This window comes from Coloeus monedula, assembly GCF_965178545.1.
Source record: "Coloeus monedula genome assembly, chromosome: 3".
NCBI lineage: Eukaryota > Metazoa > Chordata > Aves > Passeriformes > Corvidae > Coloeus > Coloeus monedula.
The window spans coordinates 22,717,038-22,743,523 of record NC_138783.1 but is presented as its reverse complement, the minus strand read 5'-3'; the positions used below and the strand labels follow the sequence as shown (position 1 = coordinate 22,743,523).

General features: G+C 46.3%; 1 protein-coding gene across 2 annotated transcripts; it reads left to right on the top strand.

Annotated features, from left to right (window-relative positions):
* Positions 1-25,909, top strand: ATP1A1 (ATPase Na+/K+ transporting subunit alpha 1). 2 transcript variants are annotated; one of them, XM_082278335.1, is made up of 24 exons: positions 1-246; positions 7,627-7,731; positions 8,949-9,008; positions 10,052-10,255; positions 10,592-10,705; positions 11,231-11,365; positions 11,523-11,566; positions 11,606-11,640; positions 12,131-12,399; positions 13,433-13,631; positions 15,050-15,159; positions 16,561-16,695; positions 17,237-17,429; positions 17,910-18,085; positions 18,626-18,762; positions 20,028-20,178; positions 20,697-20,865; positions 21,453-21,607; positions 21,963-22,086; positions 22,875-23,020; positions 23,134-23,264; positions 23,829-23,930; positions 25,033-25,124; positions 25,574-25,909. In XM_082278335.1, the coding sequence occupies exons 1-24, from the start codon at positions 235-237 to the stop codon at positions 25,600-25,602; spliced, it is 3,027 nt and encodes a 1,008-aa protein (XP_082134461.1). In that variant the 5' UTR covers positions 1-234; the 3' UTR covers positions 25,603-25,909. The 2 variants fall into 2 exon arrangements, with proteins under 2 accessions (XP_082134461.1, XP_082134460.1); XM_082278334.1 differs by having other exon boundaries at positions 11,523-11,640.
* The last annotated feature ends 577 nt before the right edge of the window (positions 25,910-26,486 follow it).

Sequence of the window (26,486 nt, the reverse complement as noted above, 5' to 3'; positions counted from 1 at the left end):
GGCGGCTGCCGGAGCTGTGCGCGGTTGCGGCATCGGAGAGGAACGACCCGGGCGGGGGCAGAGGGGGGCGAGGCGAAGGCGAGAAGCCCCGGAGGAGGAGGAGAAAGAAGAGGAAGGCGAGCGCCGGCCGGGGTGCTGCTATTGTTCCGCACCTGCGCCGGCCGGGACACGTGGCGCCGCTGAGCCCCGCTTCTTGCCCCCCGCCACTTGACCCGCACGCAGTCGCCCGGCACCATGGGCAAGGGGGTGAGCGGCGGGGCCGGGACGGGACGGGAAGTGGGAAATTCAAGGAGCCGGACCGTGGCCGGTGCCCCTTTGCCTTCGCCGAGGCTGCGCTTTGTCTGTGCCGGGCTGGGGCGGCCACGTCGGGGTCCGGTGCGAGGGCGGCCGCGGCCGTCGTTGAGCGGTGCCGGTGCCGCCGGCCCCAGCAACGTGCGAGGGCGGCCGCTGCCGCCCGCGGGAAGGAAGAGCCGGGCCGAGGGCGTGGCGGAGCCTGGGGCAAGGGGCCGGCGTCCCAAAGCCCCCGGCTCCTCCTTGAGGCCGTGTCCCCCCCGGCTGGGGGCCTCCCGCCTGCCTGCAGCCCCCGGGGCTGCTGTTATCTGGTGGCCTTGCGGAGCTGGGGAGGGAGCGCGGCTGCTCCCCGGGCTCCTGAGAGTACTTTAGACTTTCCTTGAGACACGAGGGCCCGGCATGGGGGGGCCGGGAGAAGGGGAGCCGTCAGCGTTATTAGGGCTAATTTGCCTGTGGTACGAGATGGTGGCAGGAGGGAGGCGGATGCCCCTGGGGGTTTCCTGTTCATTGGGGGGATAAATTCTCACAGAAGGCTATGTAGTGGTTTCTGCCCTGTGTCAGCGTTGTTTCTACCTTATAAACCGTTATAGGGCTAGAGGGAGGAGAAGTCCTTAATTCAGATCGTATCTTTTAACTAAAGAAAAGTTTCTGTGAAGGCTGTTGGATGTTGTGCTCAAGCACCCCTGTGTGGAGCAGAAACTACTCTTGGCTTGCTCTGATTTCATTTTATGTCAAAAAACTAGAGACTGGTTTCTGGGTTTTGTTGCTTGATGTTTGTTTTTTTCCGTTCAAATACTTCCCTGTGTATCTTGTGTAGTTGGAGGTGTGTAGATTTGTGTTTACTTTTGGGTTAGACACATTCCTGTAAAATTCCCAGATTTCACTGCTTCCTGAGGAGAGGGTGACCGTGCAGGGCCATGAGACTACAGCAGTGGTAGCATGTTTCCTGCCAACAGGTGTTCTGTGCTTCCCAAGCACTGTTCAAACATTGACTTGACTTTGTATTGTCCTCATCAGTTCAGTACAACAGCAGCAATGTTGACATAACTGCATGAGTAGTAGGAGAGCTGCAAGAACATGGCTGAATGGACAGTTACTTGGAAAAGGGGGTTGAGGAGTGTGTGGGGTGGGCTTTCAGCGTTTTTCTGTGTGTGGGGTTTCTTTCTTTCCCTAATGCAGTTCTTCTGATGCTTGGCAGCCCAGCCTGTTGCATTTAAGTTCAGTAGGCAACAAGCAGTGTGGACAGTAAAAGCTCATCCAGGAGACAAAACACTGAGGGGATACTTGGCAGGTGTGGGCAGTATTCTGAATCTCGTTGAAGACATCCGAGCAGACTGAGTGGTGTGCGTGTGTAGGACTGCAGTGCAAAACACTTCGGGGGCTTAGCCTGCCTTGGTGGGACTAATAGGAGGTACAAACTCTTTCTAACGTAGAAGGCTGTCTTGCTCCATTTCAGATTTCATAGGTTGCATGGATAAGAAAGCAATTAGCCTGAAACTGAAGCGCCGCCACAAGGGATAATTCAGCAGGGATAATACGGCTGCCTCAGGCTCTCTGGTAGCAACTCATAAGATTTGCTAGTTTAGCAGTGAGAATGCATGTGTATAATAAGGGACCCCCTGAAAAACGGGAATGTGAGAGAGCAAGGTAGGGGAGGGAGAGAGTCTGGATGCAACTGCATGTGCCTGCCCTGAGTTAGGGTGCCCAAAAAGGAAACTTCTTTCCCATGGGAGCATGGGATGGAAGAGAAAGAAAGAGCCTAAGTGTGAGAAAACAAGTTTCTTCTCTCTGTGGCTGTGAGGAGAAGCTGAGCAGAGTGTCTGTTTTACTTTAAATGGTAACAGGGCAAGGGGGAGTGCCGTCAGCTGCCTGGCTATGCAGCCCAAAAAGCAGATTATCCAAGGGGGGTTGTGTAGTGGAGGAAAGCACTCTGGATTTCATTCCTGTTCAGAGCTGAGTGGAAGCTGTTTGTAGACAGCAAGTTTCACTCCATCTCCCTTGCTCCACAGGCAAAGCACAGAGTCGGTGGTGTGTGCTTTGGGTCACATCTGGAGGTCAGCTCTGCCTTAGAGCCCATGAGGAGGAGAAGTCCTTAATTCAGATCATATCTTCTAACTAAAGGAAAGTGTATGTGAAGGCTGTTTGAAACAGTAGTGAAGACTTTTTGAAGCTGGATGCTGTGATCAAGCACCCATGTGTGGAGCAGAAACACCTCTTGGTTTGCTTGGATTTCCCTGAACCCCCGTTAAGGGTTTTTTTCCCTGTCAGAAATTAGGAAGGTTTACTGCATAATGGAACCAGCTGAGGGGAAATCATACAAATCAAAGCAATCCTTATCTGGTGCAATTAAAAAAATCTTAATATATTACTTTCCCCCTCCCCCATCCTTTTTACTCCTTTATTACTACAACTATTTTATGACATTCACTTTTTTATTACTATGGCTAGGGGATAGTCCTTTTGCCAAAGAAAACCCTGGGCCTAGTCACTGCACATTTCTGCAAAAGCAGGGTAACAGGAACGGGGTTCTCTGGCAAGTGAGATGGGCTGTACAACCCACACCGATCCTGACCTGCTGAAAACTGCATCTCATGCTTCAGCCAGGCGTTTCCAAGGGGTAGCCCTTCACCAGCTTGTCCAGGGGAGAGCTGGGTCCAGTCCACTCATCTTGATGCGTTTGTCAACTACTAGAGATGTCTGGAGTTATGGTGACTCTTGCAGGCAAAGAAGTGAGGAAAGTGACTCTTTGTAGTTGGCACAGCACCAGAAAAACCCAGGATGGGCTGCTCAGCTGTGCAGTGATGACATTTGGAAAGCCCGCTCTGCTCTTGGGTCTTCACACAGCTCCACGAGCAGTAGAGATGTTTGTCCTAATACCCAGAGAGGGCTTAAGGTGTGTGGGTGGTCCTGGCTTTATCCTGATGATTAAAAACCTGATTAGGTTTACATCTCTTCCCATGGGAGAAGAGCTTGTCCTTCCATAATTTGGGGAGCAGCAGTCTGTGCACAATTAGCAATTACTAGCTGTTGAGTAAAAACTGCCTTGTACTATCCTAGATGCTGAGAGTCTGATCAGTTGATGCAGCTTAAATTTTTGGTTCAAGATAGGGGATTGAACACAGCTCTTGGGATGGAGTAAGAAGGATCCAAAGAAGCCATTCCATCTTTTGCTAGGATTACATAGGGTCATGGAACAGAGTTTCCAGTCCAATAGGTGGAGTGTAGTTTTATGACTCATGTGGTTAATATATTTACTGTCTCATAAGGCAGCAGGACAGTAACTTTTCTGTTTTCTCTGCACAATTGATTGTAATGACATAAGCAGTAAAACAGACCAGGCCTCCAGAGACTGCATAATTTATTTTGGCTCTTACTTGACATTTCTTGTTGGATTAGGTGATCATAGAACAGGGTACTTCTGAGCTTGTCTGCTGATTTGTACCCCTCCTGTTTCCTGGTCAATCATGGCTTGTGTTGAGAACATCAGCCATGAATGGCTCAATTAGTCCGGAGCGGAAAATCATCAGCTGTATCTGAAAGACAATAGGATTTTCTGGGGGATGTCTAAAACTTCTTACACTCGTGTGTAGAAATGTTGTGCTTAAGCCAGTGGAAAAAAAATAAATCTTGCAGGGAAAAAAAAAAAGCTGCGTTGTTTTTTTTCTGAGGCAGTTTTGATGAGTCAGTTCTTGGGCTAAGTTGAGGAACAGGGGTGACATTTCTGATGAGACAGACCTTCCTTTGTGTTCAGGCCATGTGATTAAATCCTGATAAGATGTGGATCTGGAGTACCATAGGCCTTCTTCTCTTTGTACAGCAGGAAAAGGAGGGGAGTGCAGGGAAATCCTACAGCGCCGAGGTGGGATGAAAACCTCTTCCCCTGGCAGCCCAGCCAGCATGAGCCTTTGTTGAATAGATTGGGCTCATCTTGCAGGAAGGGAGGCAATGGCCCTGGAGGCACAGAACAGGGGCAGGACTTTGACTCTGATGTGTGTGTCAAGTTCAGATTTGAATGATGGAGCAGGAAGTTCAGACTCTGCGTGAAATGATCCTGTAACAAGAGCTGAAACTGATTCTCCTGACTTACCTTTTCAGTAAGGGTGGGATGTAGTAATAAAGCAACAGAAGGGAAAGTATTGTGCTTTTTTTTTTTTTTTTTTTTTTGAGCTGAGGAATTGCTGAGCTCCTCTCTAAGATGGACTCCATTAAGACCCAAATACGTGGATGCTTAAAGAAACAAGTAACTCTATCAACTCTTTGTTCTGACTGCAGCTGATTGCTGGGTTTTTTGGGTTTTGTTTTTTTGTTTTTTTTTTAAGGCAAATCATGCTCGAACAAGGGCAGTGAGCCTTTTCATGTTTGCCCACTTGTAGATTGTTTCAACTGCAGCTGTAAAAGCTTAAGCACTCCTATATTGCTGGATTATTCACTACCCCCAATAAGCTGAGTAACTCTACTTCTCACAAGTTTCAAAGATCCAGGAGGTTTTTAAGATCACCTGCAAGAGCTTGCCAAGCTTTTCTTGGGGAGAAGGGGTGCAGCTGAATGTGATGGAGTGCTAGTCAAGCAAGGCACCTTGACCTTCGTTGGAAATCATTTTTCATCTCAAGCATTAATGAAGAAGCATGTGTTTTGTGCAGGGCTGTGTTTGGACTTGTCTGCCATAGCTCTAGCAGAAGTCAAAGTTGTTTTCTTTGGAGACTGAAGGAGAGAGATGCTTCATGGTGGCTCTTTATGAATTGCCCTGTGGCAGATTCCTGTGATGCTGGAATGCATGGACTGTTGCTTGTTTAAGTACTGTGGCTTTCACTTTTTTAAGAAGGGAAATGGGAGTTTAGGTGCAGGGAAGAGAATGTCAGGAATGCTGACGGTCTGTAGTTCTGTAGCCTTTTCCTGGATCAGTGGAGGCAAATAGCTGGGCTCTGCTCCACTTGTTAAAAACTGTTTCCATTGCAGAGCTTCGTAGCAGCATGTGAAGCTTGCCTTTGCTGAACAGGGCAAGGGGAGACTTCTGTGCATGTGAAGTGTGTGACTATGGCTGCAGAGTGTTGCACACAGCTTTCTCAGAACAGTAAAAACCCTTGTCTAGATGTGACTGACAGGTTGTTTCAGAAAAGTCATGATCTTTCTTCTTTTTCATGCAGTTTCACTTCTGGTTTTGGTTTCTACTTCTCTCGAAATAGATAATAAAAATTTTCTGTGGTAGCTGCTCATCAGGACAGGTCTTGGATCCAAGCAATAGTTGCTGTGTCCAGATCACTCAGGAATCCAGTTCGTGGTTTGAGGTGTTCGTGCAAAGATCAAGCAAGGCAATGCCTTTGAAACCTTTTCTTAATCTTGTTAAAGATTTGACTGGTGCCATGAAGTGCTGTTTCATCTTAAAGTTCTTCTCAGGGATCTTACTAGGTGGAAATCTCAGCACATAAAACTTGGCAGGGTGTAGGGATGTAATAGGCCCTACACAGAAGGGAACGGAAGGTTGTCTTTTAAGTGATGTTCATGTGCACTAAGTCATGATTTGTTTGTCCTTAGATGCTTGTTTGCCCCATTATGACAAGATCTAAATCTTTGCACGATTTCATGTAGAATTAACCATAATAAAAGTGAATAAAAATCCTACTGAATAAAGAGGCTTTAAGCAAATCATCTGCTCTGTGAAGTGTAAGCAAGACTAAGCACAGATTGAATCTGCAAAAGTGTACTGCTGCTTTGTATACCATTCTTGCTGCTCAAACTGCCATAAATTGAAAGCAGATTTCTGTTGTGTAAACCAGCCGGCTAGTGTGCCAAACTGAGAATGAAAGTGTTGGAACTTAGCCCCCAGAATTGACCAGTCAGAGGTACCACCTCTTATTTATCTTTAGTTGATAGGCTGCTCCTCCTCACCAGAGGATGTGGAAGACTGGGAGGGGGGAGGAGGAGTTAATGCCTTGAAGGGAACATACGTTTGCTCTCAGGAATTGGTTTCTTCTGCTCTTCATCACTTTTTCAGCTTGAGCTGGGGCTCACACGTCAAGACTGCCTGAATAGTGTGTGGCTTGCTTTCCTCCTAGCCAGACTTGCACAATGTCTGGCTCTAATCTGTGTATTGGGGATGATACTGAGCAGACTTCTCCCTTCACTAGCTCACTTCTATTATGTATTGAGGTGGCATAACTTTCATAGAATCATGTAGGTTAGAAAAGACCATTAGAATAATTGAGTCCAACTGTTAACCCAGCACTGCCAAGTCCACCACTAAACCATCTCTCCAAGTGCCACATCTACAGATCTTTTAAATATTGCTGGGGATGATGACTCAATCAGTTTCCTGGGCATCCTGTTCCAGGGCTTGGCAGCCCTTTCCATGAAGAAATTTTTCCTAATAGCCAATCTAAACCTCCACTGGCACAAGCGGAGGCAATTTCCTCTTGGCCTGTTGCTTCTTGGGAGAATAAACCAACCTCCACCTGGCTACAGCCTCCTTTCAGGGAGCTGCAGAGAACCAAAAGGTCTCCCCTGAGCATCCTTTTCTCCAGGCTAAACACCCTCAGCTGCCTCAGCACCTCACTGTCCTTTTTGTAGTGAGGGGCCCAGAACTTGTCATGGGACTTGAGATGTGGCCTTACCAGTGCTGAATACAGGGGACAGTCACTGCTGTGGTCCTGCTGAACACATTATTTCTGACACAGGTCAGGTGCCACTGGCCTTCTTGGCCACCTGGACACACTCTGGCTCATGTGCAGCCACTGTTGACCAGCACCCCCAGGTCCTTTTCTGCTGGGCAGCTTTCCAGCCCCTCTGCCCCCTGCCTGGGGTTGTTGTGACCCAAAGGCAGGACCCAGCACTTTGCCTTATTGAACCTTGTAGTGTTGGTCTCAGCCCATCAATCCAGCCTCTCCAGATCCCTCTGCCAAGCCTGCTTGCCCTCCAGCAGATCAACATTCCTGCCTGCCTTAGTATTATCTGCAAACTGACTGAGGGTGCACTCAATCTTCTTGTCCAGATCATTGATAAAGATATTAAACAGGACTGGCCCCAGTACTTAGGCCTAGAGAACCCCACTGGTGGCCAGATGCCAGCTGCATGTAACTATTTACCACCGCTTTCTTGGTCCAGCCCTCCAGCTCTGTTTTTTACCCAGCACACAGTGCATCTGTCCAAGCCACAAGCAGCCTGTTTCTCCAAGAGGATGCTGTAGGAAACACTGTCAAAGGCTTTACTAAAGTTTAGGTAGACAACTTCAAAAACTGTAATAATTTTGTCTGCCTGGCAGTCTTATGTGTATAGTTCATGTCTACTGCTGTGGAATTTGACTGTAAGATTTTTCTAATTCTGCTGTGTCATCCCTTGCAGGCTGGAAGAGACAAGTATGAGCCCACTGCTACATCAGAGCATGGCGGAAAGAAGAAGGGGAAGAAGGAGAGGGACATGGATGAGCTTAAGAAGGAAGTTACGATGGTAAGAGTGTAGGGCACAGAAAGAGCAGCTTTAAGAATGTTTGCTATGCCCAAGGCCCTGTGCCTAATTTGACTAAAAGAGAAACGAGCTGGTGTGCTGACAGCATGATGTGACCGAAGGCACTGATCTCCCTTCTCCTCCCCTCTGTCCCCAAGCCAGACATGCTGTAAGTGTTTCAGCATTAAGATGAGCATGCAGTGGAGCCTGGCAACATCACTTCTCACAAGGCACTTGACACAGAGCCTAAGTCTGTGCTTGCCTGCATTACCCCTAGCACAGTATAGATGGATTTCCTCAGCCAAGCAAGCGCTCTCTGCATAGCAGCATTACAGCCTTTATTGTGCTGCCATGTGAGTGGAACTGCTGTTTTCATTCCAGCTGAGGAGTTGAGGCTGTACAGCTCCATTTACTGCTGGCCTCTGCTCAGACTGACCTCAGTATTATTCCTTCTAATCATGTTTGAGGCTGTGGGGAGTGTCTCCCATCCCCATCTGTGAAGGCTGGATGATGCTGTATATCTGTCTGTGAACATCATCTGGCTTAGATCTGCTGTCCTTGAAGGTGATGCAGATTTTGTTTCTGTTCTGTGGGTTTGAGACTGGGCTTTCACATTTTTGACACCTCTGTTAGGAAGAGTGGAGTCTAAAGATTTCTCAAAGATTAGATTATGCGTTCAGTAGTGATGTGTACTTAAAGCACCTGCTCCTCCAGTACAACCTTTCAAGTGAGGCACTGCTCTGAACCAACTTGAACCAGCTGAAAAATAGTCTGGCTATGAAAAGAAGCCTGTGGAGGAAGAAACACTTCCCCCAAAGTAGTGCTTAATCTAGCAGCACTGCTTTAAAATGTGTGAAATTACAGGTTTAATCTTCTGTACATTCCTACCTTCCTTCCCAATTCCTTTTCTTTCCATCCTCTCTCAACCTCCCAAAAAAAATCACCCATGGTGTTTCACATAATCTTCTGGGGGTGTAAAGACTGCACTGAGATAAAGTCAGAGTTTTTCAAAAAAGCTGTAATGTACTCAAATAGTCACAAGAATGCAAAAGATGAGACTGCTGAATTCCAGAATGAGTTTGAGACCTTTCCACAGAGAGGATGAACTGGAATCCTGCTACCTCACCAACTGTTGCAGATAGGAAACCTGGGGTGGGGAGTGGAATTGCTGAGCTCTTTTCTCAGATTCTTTTATCTTCCAACTATTTCTTGTCTTTCAGGATGACCACAAGCTGAGTCTTGATGAACTTCATCGTAAATATGGAACAGACTTGAGTCGGGTAGGTAGGCATTGTATTCCCTCCCTGCTTGCCCTGATCTGAACAGAAACAGTCTCTGCTCAGAGCATTTCACAAAGGGAGATCTGGGTGGTCTGGTTTGGGGATGGTTTTTTTTTTTTTGGTTGGGTTTTTTTTTTGTTTTGTTGTTGTTGTTTTTTTTCTTTTTGTATTTTATCTCCCCTCCTCCAGTTAAGTTTCCCAGGCTTTGGGAGAACCACTGAATTCACAAACACTTCTCCTTATCCTCCCACTGTACAACTTGACTGCAATACTTCAGTGACTTTGCTTCTAACAAAGTCACTGTTATCTGCCTCTGAATTGTTCAAGGTCTATTCTTGGTTTTATTTTTTCTCCCGAGGAACATGTAATGAAGACAAATGTTTATGTTGCAAATGTAGCCTAGTGAGCTAGCACATGCCTAGAGACTTAATGATGGCTAGTAGCAGTTACAATTTTGCCTTTCTGCAGTAAGAGGTGTGCCGATGTCCTAGGCTACCTCTGAGTCCAGTGCAGAAGTACTGCAGTGGTTTTATACTTTTGCTTCTGTTTGCTTTGCTTAATGCATTTCTTGCATGATTGCATGTAGAATCAAGTCTGCCCTTTATAACAGCACAGAGATTTGCCTTTTTGTGTCCCAAGACCTCGGCTTCTGAAAGCTGAACTTCCTGGATGTAAGGTTGTTCCAACATGTCATCACCTTTATGGCCTCCAGCTTTCACTTGTTCCGTAATTTGATAAGGGTGGATGGCACTGTGCTGTTTGTCAGAGCTCAAAGTGTGTGGCAGTAGCTGTCTTGTCCTGCCCTTCTTCAGTGTTCATAAGCCCATGGCCTGCAGGCTCCTCAAGTAGCATTCAGCATCCTGTAGCTCCTGTTCTGGCATTCAGCTCTCACATCCTGCACTTGTGTTGTGGAACCTTGGCAGCTGTGGACATCTCCATTACCTGTTGGCAGCTCCTTGTTGTTGTGGTAGAACTTGATCAAATTCAGACCTACCCTGCAGCTGGTCTTGCCTCAATGGCTAAAAAAGGAACCTCTCTTGTAGGGTTTGACTCCTGCACGTGCAGCTGAGATCCTGGCTCGCGATGGCCCAAATGCCCTCACGCCCCCACCCACCACTCCTGAATGGATAAAGTTCTGTCGGCAGCTCTTTGGAGGATTCTCGCTCCTGCTGTGGATTGGTGCTATTCTGTGTTTTCTGGCTTATGGCATACAGAGTTTGATGGGAGAGGAGCCCAACAATGATAACGTGAGTAAAAACGTCTGCTTTACCTCAAAGGCAGGCCAAGCAGCCTGTTGGGCTCAAAGCAGATTAACTTCCTTTAAGCATTCAGTCCAGAAGCTTTTCCCATAAGCACGGGAAATTCAGTGTGTGAGCTTAACATGTTTTGGAGTGCTTCCACATAATGAAATGAACAGCCAACTTCCTTACTGTTGTGTTAACAGCACTAGCTTGTGGACAGCCTTTGTGTACAAAATGTACAGAGACTGCAAGTGCCTTCATGCCAGGCAATTTTTTGCTAGGCAAAAATTGGAAGCCTTTCAGGCAGATTGTCCTCTGACTCACTTTCTCTGCTCTTTGTAGCTGTACCTGGGTATTGTGTTGGCAGCTGTGGTTATCATTACTGGCTGTTTCTCTTATTACCAAGAAGCAAAAAGCTCCAAGATCATGGAGTCCTTCAAGAACTTGGTACCTCAGGTATGGAATAAATAACTTCCTTGAGGTCTGGCAAGCCATAGCTTGTTCAAAGGTATTAATGGTTTCAAACATCATCTCCAGTTGCAAGGGCCTGGCTGTTAATGTGGGTTACTGGCTCTTAATTTTGAGGGATCTGTGAGACTGCTCCAAGTAACTATGCTAATAGGCCAAGGTAGTTCCTGGAAACCTGTGGGTTCCACCAGCTTATTAACAATCATAGGACACTCTCTCAGTAGTCTGGAGAGTTCAGAAACTGGTGTGATAAGCACTAAAGTTTGCATTCCTTCGTGGATGGTCTGGATCATACCTAACTATCATACAGTCACCTTGGGAACAAGGAGCTTTAATGTCAAGAAAACGAAAAATACTTACTTTTCTTATATAACATGTTTATGAGCTATAAACATCTTAGTACAAGTAGAAACCTTGTAGAATCATAGTATAACTATTTTAAGATTCTCAAATCTTTTGAGTCCTTTCTTAAGAGTTGCTTTTGACATAGATTGTTTCTTCACTGTCTTTCAGCAAGCACTTGTAGTCAGAAATGGTGAGAAGATGAGCATAAATGCTGAAGGTGTTGTAGTTGGAGATCTAGTGGAGGTGAAAGGAGGAGACAGAATTCCAGCTGACCTTCGGATCATATCAGCACATGGTTGCAAGGTACAGTAATGACAGGCTGTCTGGAAACTTCATTCTGTAGGAGGATGAATTTGTCTTCTATGCTGTGAATGGGGGCTGGAGTGGAGGAGAAGGGTGGGGGAAGTACCTACTAAGCATCTGTCTGCTCGTGTATGACAAAGTACTCTCTTTCATGTAGGTGGATAACTCCTCACTTACTGGTGAATCAGAGCCTCAGACCAGGTCTCCAGACTTCTCCCACGAGAACCCACTGGAGACCAGGAACATTGCCTTCTTTTCCACCAACTGTGTGGAAGGTGTGTGTGTCTCCTACTTCCTTGCCATCTGAACAATGATGTTGAGCTGTATGGATAAGCAGTGTGAATACACCATGGCCTACTTCTACCATGCAGGAACAGGGTGGAAGTTCCCATCAAAGTCTTTGCCCATTCCAACAGCAGTACTGTAGAATGGGCAAAGACTCCACAGCACTACTGGGTTTTTTGTTCTTGCTTCTTCTAGAGGAGCAGCTATGTGGTGTGTCTTCTAGCCTGCCTGCTTTGTTACAAGGAAAAAGTGTTAAAGTGCAGATAACATAATGTGAACCATGAAGAAGAGCTGTATGGAATACTACAGCTGCTGCAGAAAGCAGGAACATCAGATATCTCTGGCAGGACTTCTGTTGCATCTCTGAGTATGGGGATAGACAGCCTTTGTGCTGAAGTCCACTCAGAACATCTCTTCAGGATATTAACAGGATATTAAGCTGTGGCTCCTTTTGTTTTCTAAAACCCATCTCTCTTCCAGGCACTGCCCGTGGCATTGTCATTAGCACTGGGGATCGCACTGTGATGGGCCGTATTGCCAGCTTGGCTTCTGGACTGGAAGGGGGGAAAACTCCAATTGCTGTGGAGATTGAGCACTTTATCCACCTCATCACTGGAGTGGCTGTGTTCCTGGGTGTTTCCTTCTTCATCCTTTCCCTCATCCTTGAGTACACATGGCTGGAGGCTGTTATCTTCCTCATCGGGATCATTGTTGCCAATGTCCCTGAAGGGCTGCTTGCAACGGTTACGGTGAGTGAAGCTGGAAAAAAGATTGAATTTGCTACATATGTGGTCCTTAAGGAAGTGGAGTGCTTTGTGCTCAGTGTGCATTCACACAGGTGAACACTAAAGTAGTGGAAGATGAGTGTGTAGGGCTGGGCTTTATAAATTCAGTGTATTTTAACTACTTGCCTGAATCAATGTCAATTTCTGCAGCTATTTATCTAATAAAGGTGAGTCCCTAAGTTAGACCTGCACAGAGGCTTGGTATCATACAGCTGGAGTGAGCAAGACTAGGAGTTCCAGTCTCTGGCTTTTTCTGTGGCAAGAAGAGGCTTTCCTGCTACAACCATCAGGGTTTCTACATCCACATGCACACCAGCCCTTCCAACCCTTAAGGGCTGGCAGAGCATCCAGCAAGCTTCACTCTAGCCCCAGCTTTTGATCTGGGATCTGTCAGGGGTTTTTATAAGTTTGGTTTCCTGAAGATGTGGTGAGAGTATGTAGGTGTGCTTAGGTGTATGGAGAGTGGTGGTGGACAGGACAAAATGCTTCCATGTAGCCCTTAGGAAGCAGAGTGGCAACCAAGCTAGGGAGTGAACAGTTGGGAACTGGAACCAGATAAAAGCCTCTAGCAAGAAAGTGAGCTGGAGCTGCTCACTTTCTACAGCAGCAAGTTGCAAGCCCTATCACCAGAGCTAATTTGGGCCATCTCTTATGTGGCCTGCCTTCACCTATTTTGAGAACTCCTATGATTAGGAGGTGGCAGCTTTGACTGAAATGTTAGTCTGGGGCATGTTATTTACTTCCTAATGCTCTGAGAAGCAGGAGGCTGAAGCCTTGACAGTCCTTTTCTAGAGGTTTTGTAATGAGGAAAATGTCATTTAAACCTAGCACCTGGGCCAAAGTGGTGGTGTTTGTTTTGCACTGGGAGGGTGAGCAAGGAGTTAGGGAGTCACTGCAGGGCATGGAAAGCCGGTTATCATTCCATGTGCACATGGAGTTGGGCAGCAGTGTTATTACTGCACAAGTGCATCTAACCTGTCACCTTTCTTGTCCCCAGGTATGTCTGACACTAACAGCCAAGCGTATGGCTCGTAAGAACTGCTTGGTGAAGAACCTGGAGGCCGTGGAGACCCTGGGTTCCACATCCACCATCTGTTCTGACAAAACAGGCACTCTGACACAGAATCGCATGACAGTGGCCCACATGTGGTTTGACAATCAGATTCATGAGGCCGATACTACAGAGAACCAGAGTGGTAAGATCACTTCTCTGTGCTTGAGGCATTTCATTAAAAAATGGCTTTTTCTGAGGCTTCTTGGACACTGGTACTTCCAAGAATCTGTGTTAGTAGCTCTCCAGTCCAAGTGAAGTTCACAGTGCTGGAACTTCTAACATACAATCTAGAATGAGCACAAAAAACAGAAGTGAAACATAGAAAGCTTTGCACTGTACCCTGGTTTTGTTTAATCCTTTAACTCTATATAGCCTGCCATTTGCACAGAATAAATCCATTGGAATTTGAGCCTCTTGAATGTTCAGCCGTATATGTTTGTCCTGTATATAGAAATATTTGCAAAGTACCTGATTATCTTTGCTAAAATGTATCTTGATGAAATTGCTCAATCTTAAATCTGTTGAAAGTAGGGACAGCAGAAGTCTTGGCCCTGATAATATTATTGAGGCTGGACATAGATGGAAAGTTCCTGTGTGGAACTAGATGGTTGACTTTGGACAGGGGTTTCCAGGTTGTGTTTGCATAGGACATCCAGGTTGTGTTTGCATAGTGCCAGCTATGAATGTAAGACTTTAGCAGGAAGTTTCTCCTAGTTGGTGAGAACCTGAAATCCCAGTGTACCGTGCAGTTGGGAGAGATTATTATCTCTCCAAAAATGTTCAATACAACCAAACTCAGGGGTTTCCTAGCTGTCATCTACCTCGTGAAATGCTGTGCTTACCACACATTATTAGCATAAACATTTTTACACTGGTGCTGCTGCACCCTGCCCTGAGCCACTCCAAAACATTGTGCTTGTGTGCACTGTTTAAAAAAGCCACTTTACTTAACACTAGTGCAAAGTAATGAGCTATAAATAGATTTTTTTTGGAAGCCCTTGGCCTGGCAATGGTTGGCTTGGCTGCAGGGTAAATAAACCTAGAAGATTTCACTTCATGGAAAGTATGTTAGGTTATCAGTTAAGTCTCTCTTCAATTGATCTCCCTTAAAGCCAACTTAAGAGCTGGCAGGAGAGAGTATCTTTATTTAAGCATTGTTCCTTTGGGGGCTATTTCATCCAGTTCCTGGGTTGATGGATGAAGTGAGACAACCTGGAGGTGGAGCCCAGCATCTCTTACTCAAGCCCTCTGAATGAATGTTATCTGTCCAGAATTCCTTGGTTTTGTCAGTGTGTCCTCTGCTGCTGCTGGATACAGCTGTTACTGGAATCTTGAAAGCAGAGGTGTTCTCTTGCACTGCTGCTGTTCCACCTTCTGGTCTTAAATAATCAGCTGCTCATCAAGTATCTGGGAAGGGAGGAGGGATAAAAGAGATGTAGTGATGCTCTGAGTGTTTCCTGTTTCTGAGATAAAGGCTTCTTACTCTTAAGCCTGTGGGATTTTGAGCTTATGTGACTTTCTTGATGGGTGATTTTTCTGACATCCTTCCTCTGCTTTCAGGTGCTTCCTTTGACAAGAGCTCAGCCACTTGGACTGCTTTGTCCAGAATTGCAGGTCTCTGTAACCGTGCTGTGTTTCAGGCTGGCCAGGAAAATGTACCAATTCTTAAGGTGAGTTCCCAAAAAATTGTTGGTCTTGTTCCTTACCACCATCCTCCCATAATGGTAGTGAGATTGCATCCTGTGGGTCACAGGAACCTGCAAAGTAGAGTTATCTGCCACTCTTAATCTTTTCTGCAGTCTAGCACTCTTAGAGGTGGTGTGCTGTGGGCAGGGGAGATGGGATTGGGAAGATGTTTTTCCCACAGTAGAATCCCTGCCATCCTGGCATCTACACTCAATTTGGGAGGCCAGATAGTTCAGACGGGGCTAGGAAAGACCAGAAAGCTTTCCTAGGCATTTCCCAGTATCTGGCTGTTCCAGGAATTGCTATCTCAGGCATTTGTACACTTCAAAGCTACAAACACCTGGTGCTGGGAGAGGTAGACACAAGAGATGGGGGGGGCAGGGGCTGTGGGAGACTGGCTAGAGACAGTCTGCTTTCACTGGTGAGTCTCCTGAAGCTTTCACTGGTTCAGTGCTGGTGCAAAAGCTGGCATAGCACCAGTTCACATTCCTGCTTCTGAACTGTGACCCAGCCAGGGCTGAAATTAACTGTACAGTGCTTATAATCTGTCAAGTATTAGTCATGTTGCTTAGTAAACTTATTCCCAAGGGTGTTCTGATGCAGTGGTAGTAGAGATGATGGAACAAACTATTTTTCCTCAGCACTCCTCTGACTGTGTCTTAGGTCTACAAAACCTGACCTGAAGTTAAAGAGCTGGAGTTCTTCCTGGTCAAGGAAGACGTGGGAGAGGGGAGTTTTGAGAAGTCTTTAGATACCAAAAAATAGAATAGAAATGGAAAAAAAAAAAAAATTCTCATGGACAAAGAGACCAGAGGGCAGGAAATACTTGGTTTCAATTGCAGCAAAGGAAACTCCACCAGGACACTGAGCACACACAGATCTCCTGGGCTGAGAATCCCCATCTCCCATCTCTACCAGTGCTAACTTTATGGGGAAGGAAGGGCAGATCAAATCTCTCCCAGAGGCTTGATAAACTGATCTTACATTGGAGTGGGAGAGCACATGGGAGTGTTTCTGTGTGCGTGTCGTCAGTCTTCGTCTCACATTAGCTGTTCTTCATGGCAAGCAGCTTACAGCAGTTCTTCTCAAAGCTGGCCCTCCAGCCTCACTAGGTCTGACTGTACCTGGTTATGTGACTTTCCCTAACCCTTCCAAAGGGCTTCTTGACTTTGTCACGAAAGGACTGCTGCTCTCTCAAGATGGGAGGCCTGTCATTCTGAAATGGAGTATTTGTCAGTACTAGATAATAGAATTATTTATTCTTTGCTTTCATATGAAGTTATGTGGAAGATGGGACTGGGCTGTGATGAATTCACTTCTATAGTTCATTTTAAATATCCAGTCTTCTGTGGGTGTATGTTTTGATAGTTGTGTGTTTTCCTCAGCGAGCAGTGGCAGGAGATGCCTCTGAGTCTGCACTTCTGAAATGCATTGAATTGTGCTGTGGTTCTGTCAAGGAGATGAGAGAAAGGTATCCCAAAGTGGTGGAAATACCATTTAACTCCACCAACAAGTACCAGGTAAGCATGTGTCCTCTTGAAGGAGAGCTGCTGTGTGAAGCACTGATGTAAATTTACACACAGTGTGCCTCAAAGCTTGTTCTGGCACCCAAATCTTGTCTAGCCTTACTTGCTTGAAGACTGCTCTGTAAATCTAAGTTAACAGACCATAGTTACACCGTGTAAGAGCCTCTGGAGCTGCACTAGCAGCAAGGTGTCAGCTGCTAACAAAGGATCAGACATGCTCTCAACCTGTGTAGCAGTAGTGCACAGAGCGTGGAGTAACTCAAATCTGGGAATAGGAATGAACTACTGGGAAGTGGCCTTAAGAGGTGGCACTTGGATACAAAAAACGTCATTACAACACTTGCAGTTATATGGTAGTGTTAAAGAATGCACAGATTTCTTAGTCTGTAAACATCTTTAAAGTGTGGGTAAATGAAAACTGGAGCAGAATATCACAAATGGCCCTGAGCTGCCGTAGTTGCAAAACATTGGTGTTGATTACTCGTGTCCTTCACAGTACATGTTCATAGAACAGATTAATTTCTTCCACCCTTAGCTGTCTATCCACAAAAACGCAAATCCATCAGAATCCCGTTACTTGCTGGTGATGAAGGGAGCTCCAGAGAGGATCTTGGATCGCTGCAGCACCATTCTTATTCATGGCAAAGAGCAACCACTGGATGAGGAAATGAAAGATGCTTTTCAGAATGCCTACCTTGAATTGGGAGGCCTCGGGGAGAGAGTGTTAGGTAAGGAAAAATAGCCTTATTACATTGGAAAAGATTTGTCCTTCATGTTCCTGTGCAGTCCTTGCAGATTAAGTGAAGGGTCACTCTGTTCCTGCAGTGTAACCATAGTGTTAAGGTCACTTCAGCAATTCATGTAGGAACAGTCCTGCCTTTAATCTCAAAGGCAGCCTGCAGGCTCTTGTCTTGCCCAGCAGCAGAGTCACATGGATTAAAATGCAGCGAGGCATTTGGGACCTTCCATGGGACCACATGGTATTAGGTTTGTCCCACTGCACAAGAACCAGGCTGTGTCTGGGCACCTAGCAACAGCTGGTGGCTATCAGAATAGGAGTGTGACTCCTGTCTCAACAGCCCTGCTTAAGCCTCTGACTAAGCTGCCCTGTTATTCTTGTGTAGCTGTTTGCAGAAGCAATAAGTGTTCACTCTCTCTGCCTCCTGATATGTAGGAAGAGAGTAAATGTGGGTTTGATTGTGTTACAGGATTCTGCCACTTGGCTCTGCCTGATGATCAGTTCCCAGACGGCTTCCAGTTTGATACAGATGACCTGAACTTCCCTGTAGACAAACTCTGCTTTGTAGGACTGATGTCTATGATTGACCCACCTCGTGCTGCTGTGCCAGATGCTGTTGGGAAATGCAGAAGTGCTGGGATCAAGGTAGTTTATTCCTGGGTTGAAAATTGCCTCACTTCATACCTGTGGAAATAAAGGGCTTCCCTGAGTTCCTGTATTGCTGTAATGTGAGTGGCTGAAGTAATTGTTCAAGATTTAACTACTACTGCTTCAGGCTTAATTTCTAAGTTAAATACAAATGGTTGTATGTTAATGAACTGAAAAATGAGTGAAACTCCAAACTGCTAGGGCACTGGCAGGTGTTGAGACCATGGTGTCCCATAGCATGTGATTTGGCTCAGGGCGTGTTCTGCATGTGCCACAGTACTAAGATCAGAGGGAAGCACAGGCTGGAAATGGAGCTGGCTCCATTGGCTCAAGATGAACAATTTTTTGTCTTCCATCCGCCTCAATCCCTTGCATACTGGTATTGGGTTACTGCCTGTACCTCAGACTTGCTCTGTGCCAGGGCTCACGAGTAGAACAAAAGACACGTGGCCTTCTGAGTGTAAGGGACCCTGCCTCCTGGGCAGTGCTGCTCTGCAGTACAGGCAAGGCTTTCATGGCAGTCTATTTGCATTTCAGGTTATCATGGTTACTGGAGACCATCCGATCACAGCCAAAGCCATTGCCAAGGGTGTGGGCATCATCTCCGAGGGCAATGAAACAGTAGAAGATATTGCTGCTCGGCTCAACATTCCTGTCAGCCAGGTCAACCCTAGGTAATGACTGCGGGGGAAAGCCGGAGCTGTTGAAAGAATTAAGCATTTGCCTCTCTCCTTGCCTTGGATAATCCCTCAGCATCTCCCCCCGGACATGAAAAACTTGGCATTTGCTTAGCTCAGCGTATTGTGGCTCTTCAATGTGTATCATGAGTTATGTGAAGAATGCACAAGATTGTCTTAAATGTGCATGTCTCGTGTGTGGGAAGCAGTTAAGGGTAAGATTGTAGGGAGAGCAAAGGGAGCAGGGACTTACACTGGGTAGAGGAGTTGACACACTAGTGCATGGCTACAAGCAGGATAAATGTGAAAATGGAGCCCTTCCCTCTTAAGGGTTAATGCTGGCCTTCATAGCCTAGCTGGGACTGAGGCATCCTCAGAAAATGTGCCTTGGCATAAGCAGGCTGTTTGCAGAATGGCTGGGCTGTCTGCATTGCTTAGCTTGACCCAGCCTGTGTTTGGGCTGGAGGACAGCCATGCAGCTTATGAACTGTGAATAGAGACACCCTGTGAAATGGAATTGCTTGGGGTTTTTTTCGGTTGGGATTTTTTTTTTTTTAAATTTTGATGGTAACTTCAAAACCCAGCAATGCAGGCTGGGATTGGCTGGCTGTATGACTGAGCAGGTCAGCAGCTGGCTCTAAGGATGGGGAAGGAATTTCTGGGTGATGTCAAGAGCTGCATGGATTGTCTCCTAGACCTATAAGGGATGGTATGCTGTGCTGGAGAGATGGTATTTTGCTGCAGCATGTAGGGTACCAAACCAGTCTAAATATAACACTGCATGCTTTTGTGGCCAAAGGGTGTAAATTAGTTGGAACTGGCATGCTGTGAACACTCTCTGTGAAGAACCATGTGTCATCAGTCTATTGCAAAAAGCACTGCCCACAGAAGACAGTAGCATCTCTTGAAATGCTGGATGTTAACTACCTGAGCATGGGGTTCCTTTCTTGCAGAGAAGCAAAGATTTGTGGAAACAACTAGGCTTTGTCTTGATGCACTTTAGAAAGCTGTGGAAAGAATTAATCTGCTCATGAGGTTTTTTGTCTGTTGCTTGGTTCTGTCTTGTTGTCCTTTTCTTGGTGTTCCCCATCTACCGCTTAAATTTTGAGCATGAAACCTCTCTGCTGAGGCTGCTTGGATTAATATTTAGTCATAGCAGAAGTTGGTCTTTTCCCAAGAGCACTGAAGAGACATAGTTTTATGGGGCAAGCACAGCTAATGAAAAACTTCTTGTGAAGTAAAACACTGTCTCTTGTTTGCAGGGATGCCAAAGCTTGTGTGGTTCATGGCTCAGATTTGAAGGACATGACTAGTGAGCAATTGGATGACATCCTGCTTCACCATACAGAAATTGTGTTTGCCAGGACATCTCCTCAGCAGAAGCTTATCATTGTGGAAGGCTGTCAGCGACAGGTAAAGAGAGGGAGAATCAGGATGTCATATTAGAGAAATCCAATATATATATGTAAACTACCAACCAGTTCTGCTGTTGCAGTGGTAGGGCTAAGCCTCCTCAGTGCCCCTCTGTAAAAGGGCCAGATTAAATCTGTCTGTCAGCAGCCTTCAGCTGTCAGGCTGCTCTACAATACATAAATATAAGGGTCTGGCAGGAAAACATCTTCAGTTTGTACAGAGGCTTTCTTCTGATCCTAGAATGTTCATTAGTATACTTAATTCCTAAATGCTCTGGATGTGCCTGGGAGAGGAGGATTCAACATTTTCATGTGTTGTCCAGTGTTTCTTTTGGAGAGAGCAGCATGGTTCTCTTGATGAGCCTCATCAGAACAGGGAAAGGGTGAGAGGAGGAACTGAGTTCTCTTTACAGCAAAGTGAAATAGTTTCTTGTGCTTCATCTGAAAGACAGGAGAAAGCTTTTCTGCCCAAAACATTTTACATGATGATTTCAGTCTTGCTGTTCCTCTTTGTACTAGGGTGCCATTGTAGCAGTCACAGGTGATGGTGTGAATGATTCCCCAGCCCTGAAGAAGGCTGACATTGGTGTTGCTATGGGTATTGCTGGTTCAGATGTCTCCAAGCAGGCAGCTGACATGATTCTGCTGGATGACAACTTCGCCTCCATTGTCACTGGGGTTGAAGAAGGTGAGTTTATGACTTGGGTGCAGTGGTGGTAAAGTAACATGCTTCAGCATCCCCTCTGACAGAGAGGCATCTGGAGGGCTCTTCTTTGAGCTTGCCTCTGAGATGAGAGTTTTCAAGGAGAGCAGCACTTTCCTTCTCTCTTCAGAGTTTTATTCCTTTCCATGGGTTCAGCATGATCCTTTGGGGTGGGTGACAGTAAGAAGCAGCTGAGTAACAAAAGCTACTTTGTGCTTTTGCCTAACACGTGACCTTACAGTCATCTTTGCCAGCTGAGTATGAGATGTTTTCCCCCCCGATGGAGAAGTAGCTCTCAAACAGGAGCATGACAGAGGGTCCCTCCAGGGGCTTTTGATGTCCAGAAACCAAGGCTTAGTGTCCTACTGCTGTATGCAGTGAGCCCTGATTGCTGTGACCGAAAGTGTTACTCTCTGTAGGTGTTGCTGTACATGGAGCACAGTCTCACTCACCCTTCCTTTTGCTGCACTAGCATTTTGCTGTTTGGTGTTAGCACTGAGGCTGCCTATGAGCTGCTTGGCTGCCTTCTGCTGCTAAGTGAGAGTTACCCTGTTCTCTCTTCCCTGCCCCAGGGCGTCTGATCTTTGATAACCTGAAGAAGTCTATTGCCTACACCTTGACCAGTAACATTCCTGAAATCACACCGTTCCTGATCTTCATCATTGCAAACATACCCCTTCCCCTGGGAACAGTCACCATCCTCTGCATTGACCTGGGCACTGACATGGTGAATATGGGGTTTTTTTTGTCTAAAGAAAAGATGTGGGTGTTCTTAGGTACCCTAAAGAAAGGACAGATGGATGGAAAATGCTTAAATACAGTTTTCTATAGTGTTCTGATTTAAAATAAGCAATCATCTGATACTCCTTTTATTCACATCCATCTCATGGCTCTTGAGTCTGAGGATTTTTCAGCTCTGTGCAGGGACAAACTGGGGATGGGAAGGGGGTAAGGCCATTTTGGAATATTACAGCGAGAGCTTTTGGAGAGTGCTGTTTCTTGCACTGAATACATGGGACAGGGAAGGATCTATACAGTGGAGAATTGAAACTGTTCTAACAGCAGTTGTGCCATCCTCAAAGGTCCCTGCTATCTCCCTGGCATATGAGCAAGCAGAGAGTGACATCATGAAGAGGCAGCCCAGAAATCCCAAAACAGACAAGCTGGTGAATGAGCGGCTGATCAGCATGGCCTATGGGCAGATTGGTAAGCTGCTCCATTTTCTCTGGCATCTGTTTGAACTTGGTGGTAGCCAGGCTTGTACACAATCTTGAGTCAGTGGCTGCTCTGCTTATTTTGGTAGGGCTGAGGTTTGGGGTGTGTAAACCAGAACCTCAGGCTGTAAAGAACTTGCCTTGATTCTTCCCCCATGGCTTATTGCAGTGGCTTGTGCAGCTTGATCCATTGAATCGCTTTCACAGTAATTTTGTTTAATTGCACAGTGCTGTAAAGGAACTGGCTGACAACCAGCTCTCCTCTGGTTCAGACTTGTTCAGCAAGAACATAGATCCCATTGTTAGTTTAATTAGAAGTAAAGGATTCTCTCCAGCATATCCCTAAACACACAGCATTAGGAGCCTTGATTAAAGGCAGCTACAGAGACGTGCCCAGTTCACAGGTTGGAAGCTCATGCTTAATTGCAGCAGACCTTGGGAACCTTCTTGACTGTATTTTGCAAGGGTTGGGGGTGGGCAAGGCTTAATGAGAATACAAAGGGAGTTTTATCTTGTGTCCTTGAGTGTGGTGCCATCAGAGTACAGGGCAGAACAGAAGTAACTCTGTACAAGGTCAGGGGCAGAAGCTGCTCAGCAAAAGGGTTGCAGCTGAGTTTGATGTCAGTGTGAACTATTTCTACTTGGGTGCTTCTTGGAACACTGAGCCTCACAAGGAGTAATTTTTAAGGTGGTTGGGGTTTCCTGCAAACTGTTGTTCTCTGTTGTAATTGCTCTGCACAGTATCCTCATCAGTTTTGTCACCCTTTCTTACCTGTTTAGGTATGATCCAGGCCCTTGGAGGCTTCTTCACCTATTTTGTAATCATGGCGGAGAATGGCTTCTGGCCTTCTGGCTTGCTAGGGATCAGAGTTCAGTGGGATGACAGATGGATTAATGATGTGGAAGACAGCTATGGGCAGCAATGGGTAAGCTCAGAGGCTGCCAGCCAAAATATTAACACCTGCTGAACTTGCTGTGAGCACCAGAGAGCAAAGGCAGCATGTCTGAACAAATGCTCTCTGCTTTGTCTGCTTCCTAGACCTACGAACAGAGGAAAATAGTGGAGTTCACTTGCCATACAGCCTTCTTTGTCAGCATCGTGGTCGTGCAGTGGGCAGACTTGATCATTTGTAAGACCCGAAGAAACTCAGTCTTCCAGCAGGGGATGAAGTAAGTCAGGCTGTCCATGGAGGATTGAGAACTGGACTCTGTGTGTTCTCTAGCACACAGCATTTTAGTCCTTCATCCCAGCAGTGTCTGGGTGTTTTGGCATAAGTCTTGACTGGACTGCCATGGTAGTGGATGAAAGAAGACTGGGTGCTCTCTTCCCTGTAGTACTTGCTTGTAGACTTGCAGTTGTCAGGCTGAGACGAAGAAGTGGGGGCTTCTGTTGGCATTGTCTGTGGGAGCTAGCCCACCTCAAAGGACACTGACAGTCCAGCACGCAGCCTTGATCTCTTCATCTTATCTGTCAAGAGATCTCATGGCATGAACCCCAGCCACCTCCTGAATTTGTGATGAAAGCAGTTGCAGGTTGACCTGATCATGTCTCTTTGAAGAGACATAAAAGACCATCATGGCAACTCTGCTGTTGTCTTGGATAGCCTGGTAGTCCCCACCTCTGGGCTAGACTGGAATGTCTGTTTCCATTCACTCCCATGTGGCACCTAGGTGTTTTTTAGGATGTCATCTCTGAATGTACTTCGTCCCTGATTTCTTTCCTGTCTCTTCTAGGAACAAGATCTTAATATTTGGTCTCTTTGAGGAGACTGCTCTGGCTGCCTTCTTGTCCTACTGCCCTGGGATGGATGTTGCTCTAAGGATGTATCCTCTGAAGTAAGTTGCATCATGTTTTTTGTGTAACAGATTGTACCACAGAACAACAGTGCTTGGGTGGGGAGATGGATAAAAGTAGTAGTGATCTAGTGGAGCATCAAACCTAGTCTTAAGAGTTCAGGCTAGAGGGTACTAGTGATCCTTTGCTGTCCTGTGGCATACCAGGGTTTTCTTCACTGTGTGTGGAATGTTTATGGGGAACCTGCCGTTCAGTGCCTCACTAAAAATCAGTGATACAACTTCAGTACCAGCATGCTCTAGTGCAGCAGCCTCTTGCACTTATTTGCATGGAGAAGTTTTATGGGTAGGGTACTGCACCTCCAAAGAAAGCCAGTTGTATTGCTCTAAATCGTAGGCTGGATGACTCTTGGGTACGAAAGAGCTGCTGATGACGTCTTGTGCCTTTTTCCTGCATTCCATGGGAACAGAACAACTAGTAAAGTCTTTTAAAAGCTGCTATGTAGATGCAGATGACCAGTTGATGCACAGTAACTTTCCTAAGGGTTGGGAAGGTGCCAACATCTTGTGTTGCTCAATAGCATTGCAACATTTCATGGCAGGGTTTAGCCTTAAGCCAGAGGACTGTTCAAAGTTTGTGTCATGAAATCTTCATGGGAAAGAAATATTCTGCTACATCTTGCATTCCATTCCAAGTGTTGCCTGGAGTTGGGTGCTGCTGAAGTGTGAGCATTTCCTAACAAGGAAGCTGGCCTCTGCCCAGTGCCTGCAGCAGCTGGATGTTAGCACATGTAAATCATGAGGGAAACAATACAGTTCCATTGAGCAGGGCTCTGGGCACAAAGGTTATGTGTACTTAGAGGAAATACTGCTTGATTGGTATGTGGGGAGGTGGTGGTACAGAGATGAGCAAAGGTGCTATGACACACCTTTTGTTGGAATTCCTATCTGAAAGTGGACTAATCTATTGCAATAGAAAACCTGGTAGTAATTCTTGGCTTGGAGAATTCTTGACTGAACCCCAGCCGCTGGCAAACTGGGTGATACCAGCCTTCTTGCACTTGAGTGTGCCATCAAGTCAGAGCTGTGCCAGGCAAAGAGCATCTCCACAGCCTGTGTTCTCACTGTCTCTTCTCCCAAACAGGCCGACCTGGTGGTTCTGTGCTTTCCCATATTCCCTCCTGATATTCGTGTATGATGAAGTCAGAAAGCTCATTATCAGACGCAACCCTGGTGGTAAGAATCTGCTGCTCTTCTGTGTGTTTCCTTCCCCACCTCTTCATGCTGCTGAGCTCTCCAGAAGCCCCAGCAAAGCTTGGGGACCCCCAAGCACTATTCAGGGGTGTATTTTGCTGTGTTTTCCCCTTCCTCAACATTAATTGTGCAGTTAGTTCAAGCTAAGGGCTTCCTGAGTTCCCTGCATTCTTCTATCCCCCCCATTATATAAAAGTACCGATGCGCTGAAGTAGATGGAAAAGACTGATTAATGCTTGGATAGTTCTAGAAAGCTGGAAGAGGTCCTAAAGCTGCAGAACATCAATTTGGCAAGATTTTCCCATTGTGACAGGTCACTTATTACCTCAGGTGCTACAGTGCAAGTTTTCAAGAACCTAGAAGGAACTCCCATGACCTCATACTTGGTCTACCTTGAGACTAACTCTGCTTTCTCCCTCTTTTTCGTTTAGGCTGGGTGGAAAGAGAGACCTACTACTAAAAAGTACCTGTAAAACATTCCACGCACAGCCCATGCCACCTCTCCGCCATCTCCCCTGTGTGCATACTTTATCTTTGCAAGAGCAGAACTGTGCCTGGGCAGGAGTGAGCTGAAACTAAAGGAAACATGAAGAAAAATGGACTGGAGGAAAAAGCAAGGGGGAGGTTGGGGTGGGGGGAATGTCCGACCATCAGTCCAGGGGGATGAGAGTTTGAGTAGTTTTATGTGCCTTTATGTTTTTGTAAAAGGAAACCGAAGATTTTATATGTGGATTTTTACAAATAAAGATGGATTATAAGAGGATGCCCCCACATGGTCTTAGGTGGATGTTTTTCTCAAGGCAAAAACTGGTTCAGGGCAGCCTCCCCACCCGGCTTAGGGTGTGGTGGTGAGTGCAAGGGTTAGTCCCTGGCTTCCTGTTTTTGTAACAGGGAGGCAGAGCTGCTTGACCCACAGACAACAGCATGTGTAAAAGCCCCGGGGCACCTTACTGTAGCTGAGTGCTTGCTGTGACAAACTGTTGGCCAGCACTTGCATCTCACAGCCTAAAGCTCAGGAAGCTTCCTGGGCTCTGACTCTGCATCTTGGCTTCTTTGTGCAAATGTAGCATTGAGTGGAGAGAAGAGCTGGCCTGCCTTAAGGGGCTGTTTGCTGGGTTCAGAATGAGAACAGGCTTCTGCTGAATGGCACTTGGATCCAAGCAGCCTTGTTCTCAAAATTGACACTGATTTTCCTGCTTGCTTAGCCAAGCAAGGGATCGTGTTTCCTAGTGTCCTCTGTGCATGGCACTTGCCCCATCCTGATACTGGCCCATGCCTCCTGTGGAATGAATGCAGGGGCTGATCGTGGGTGCTGCATCTTCCACTTTTGAGAAGGCATTGCTG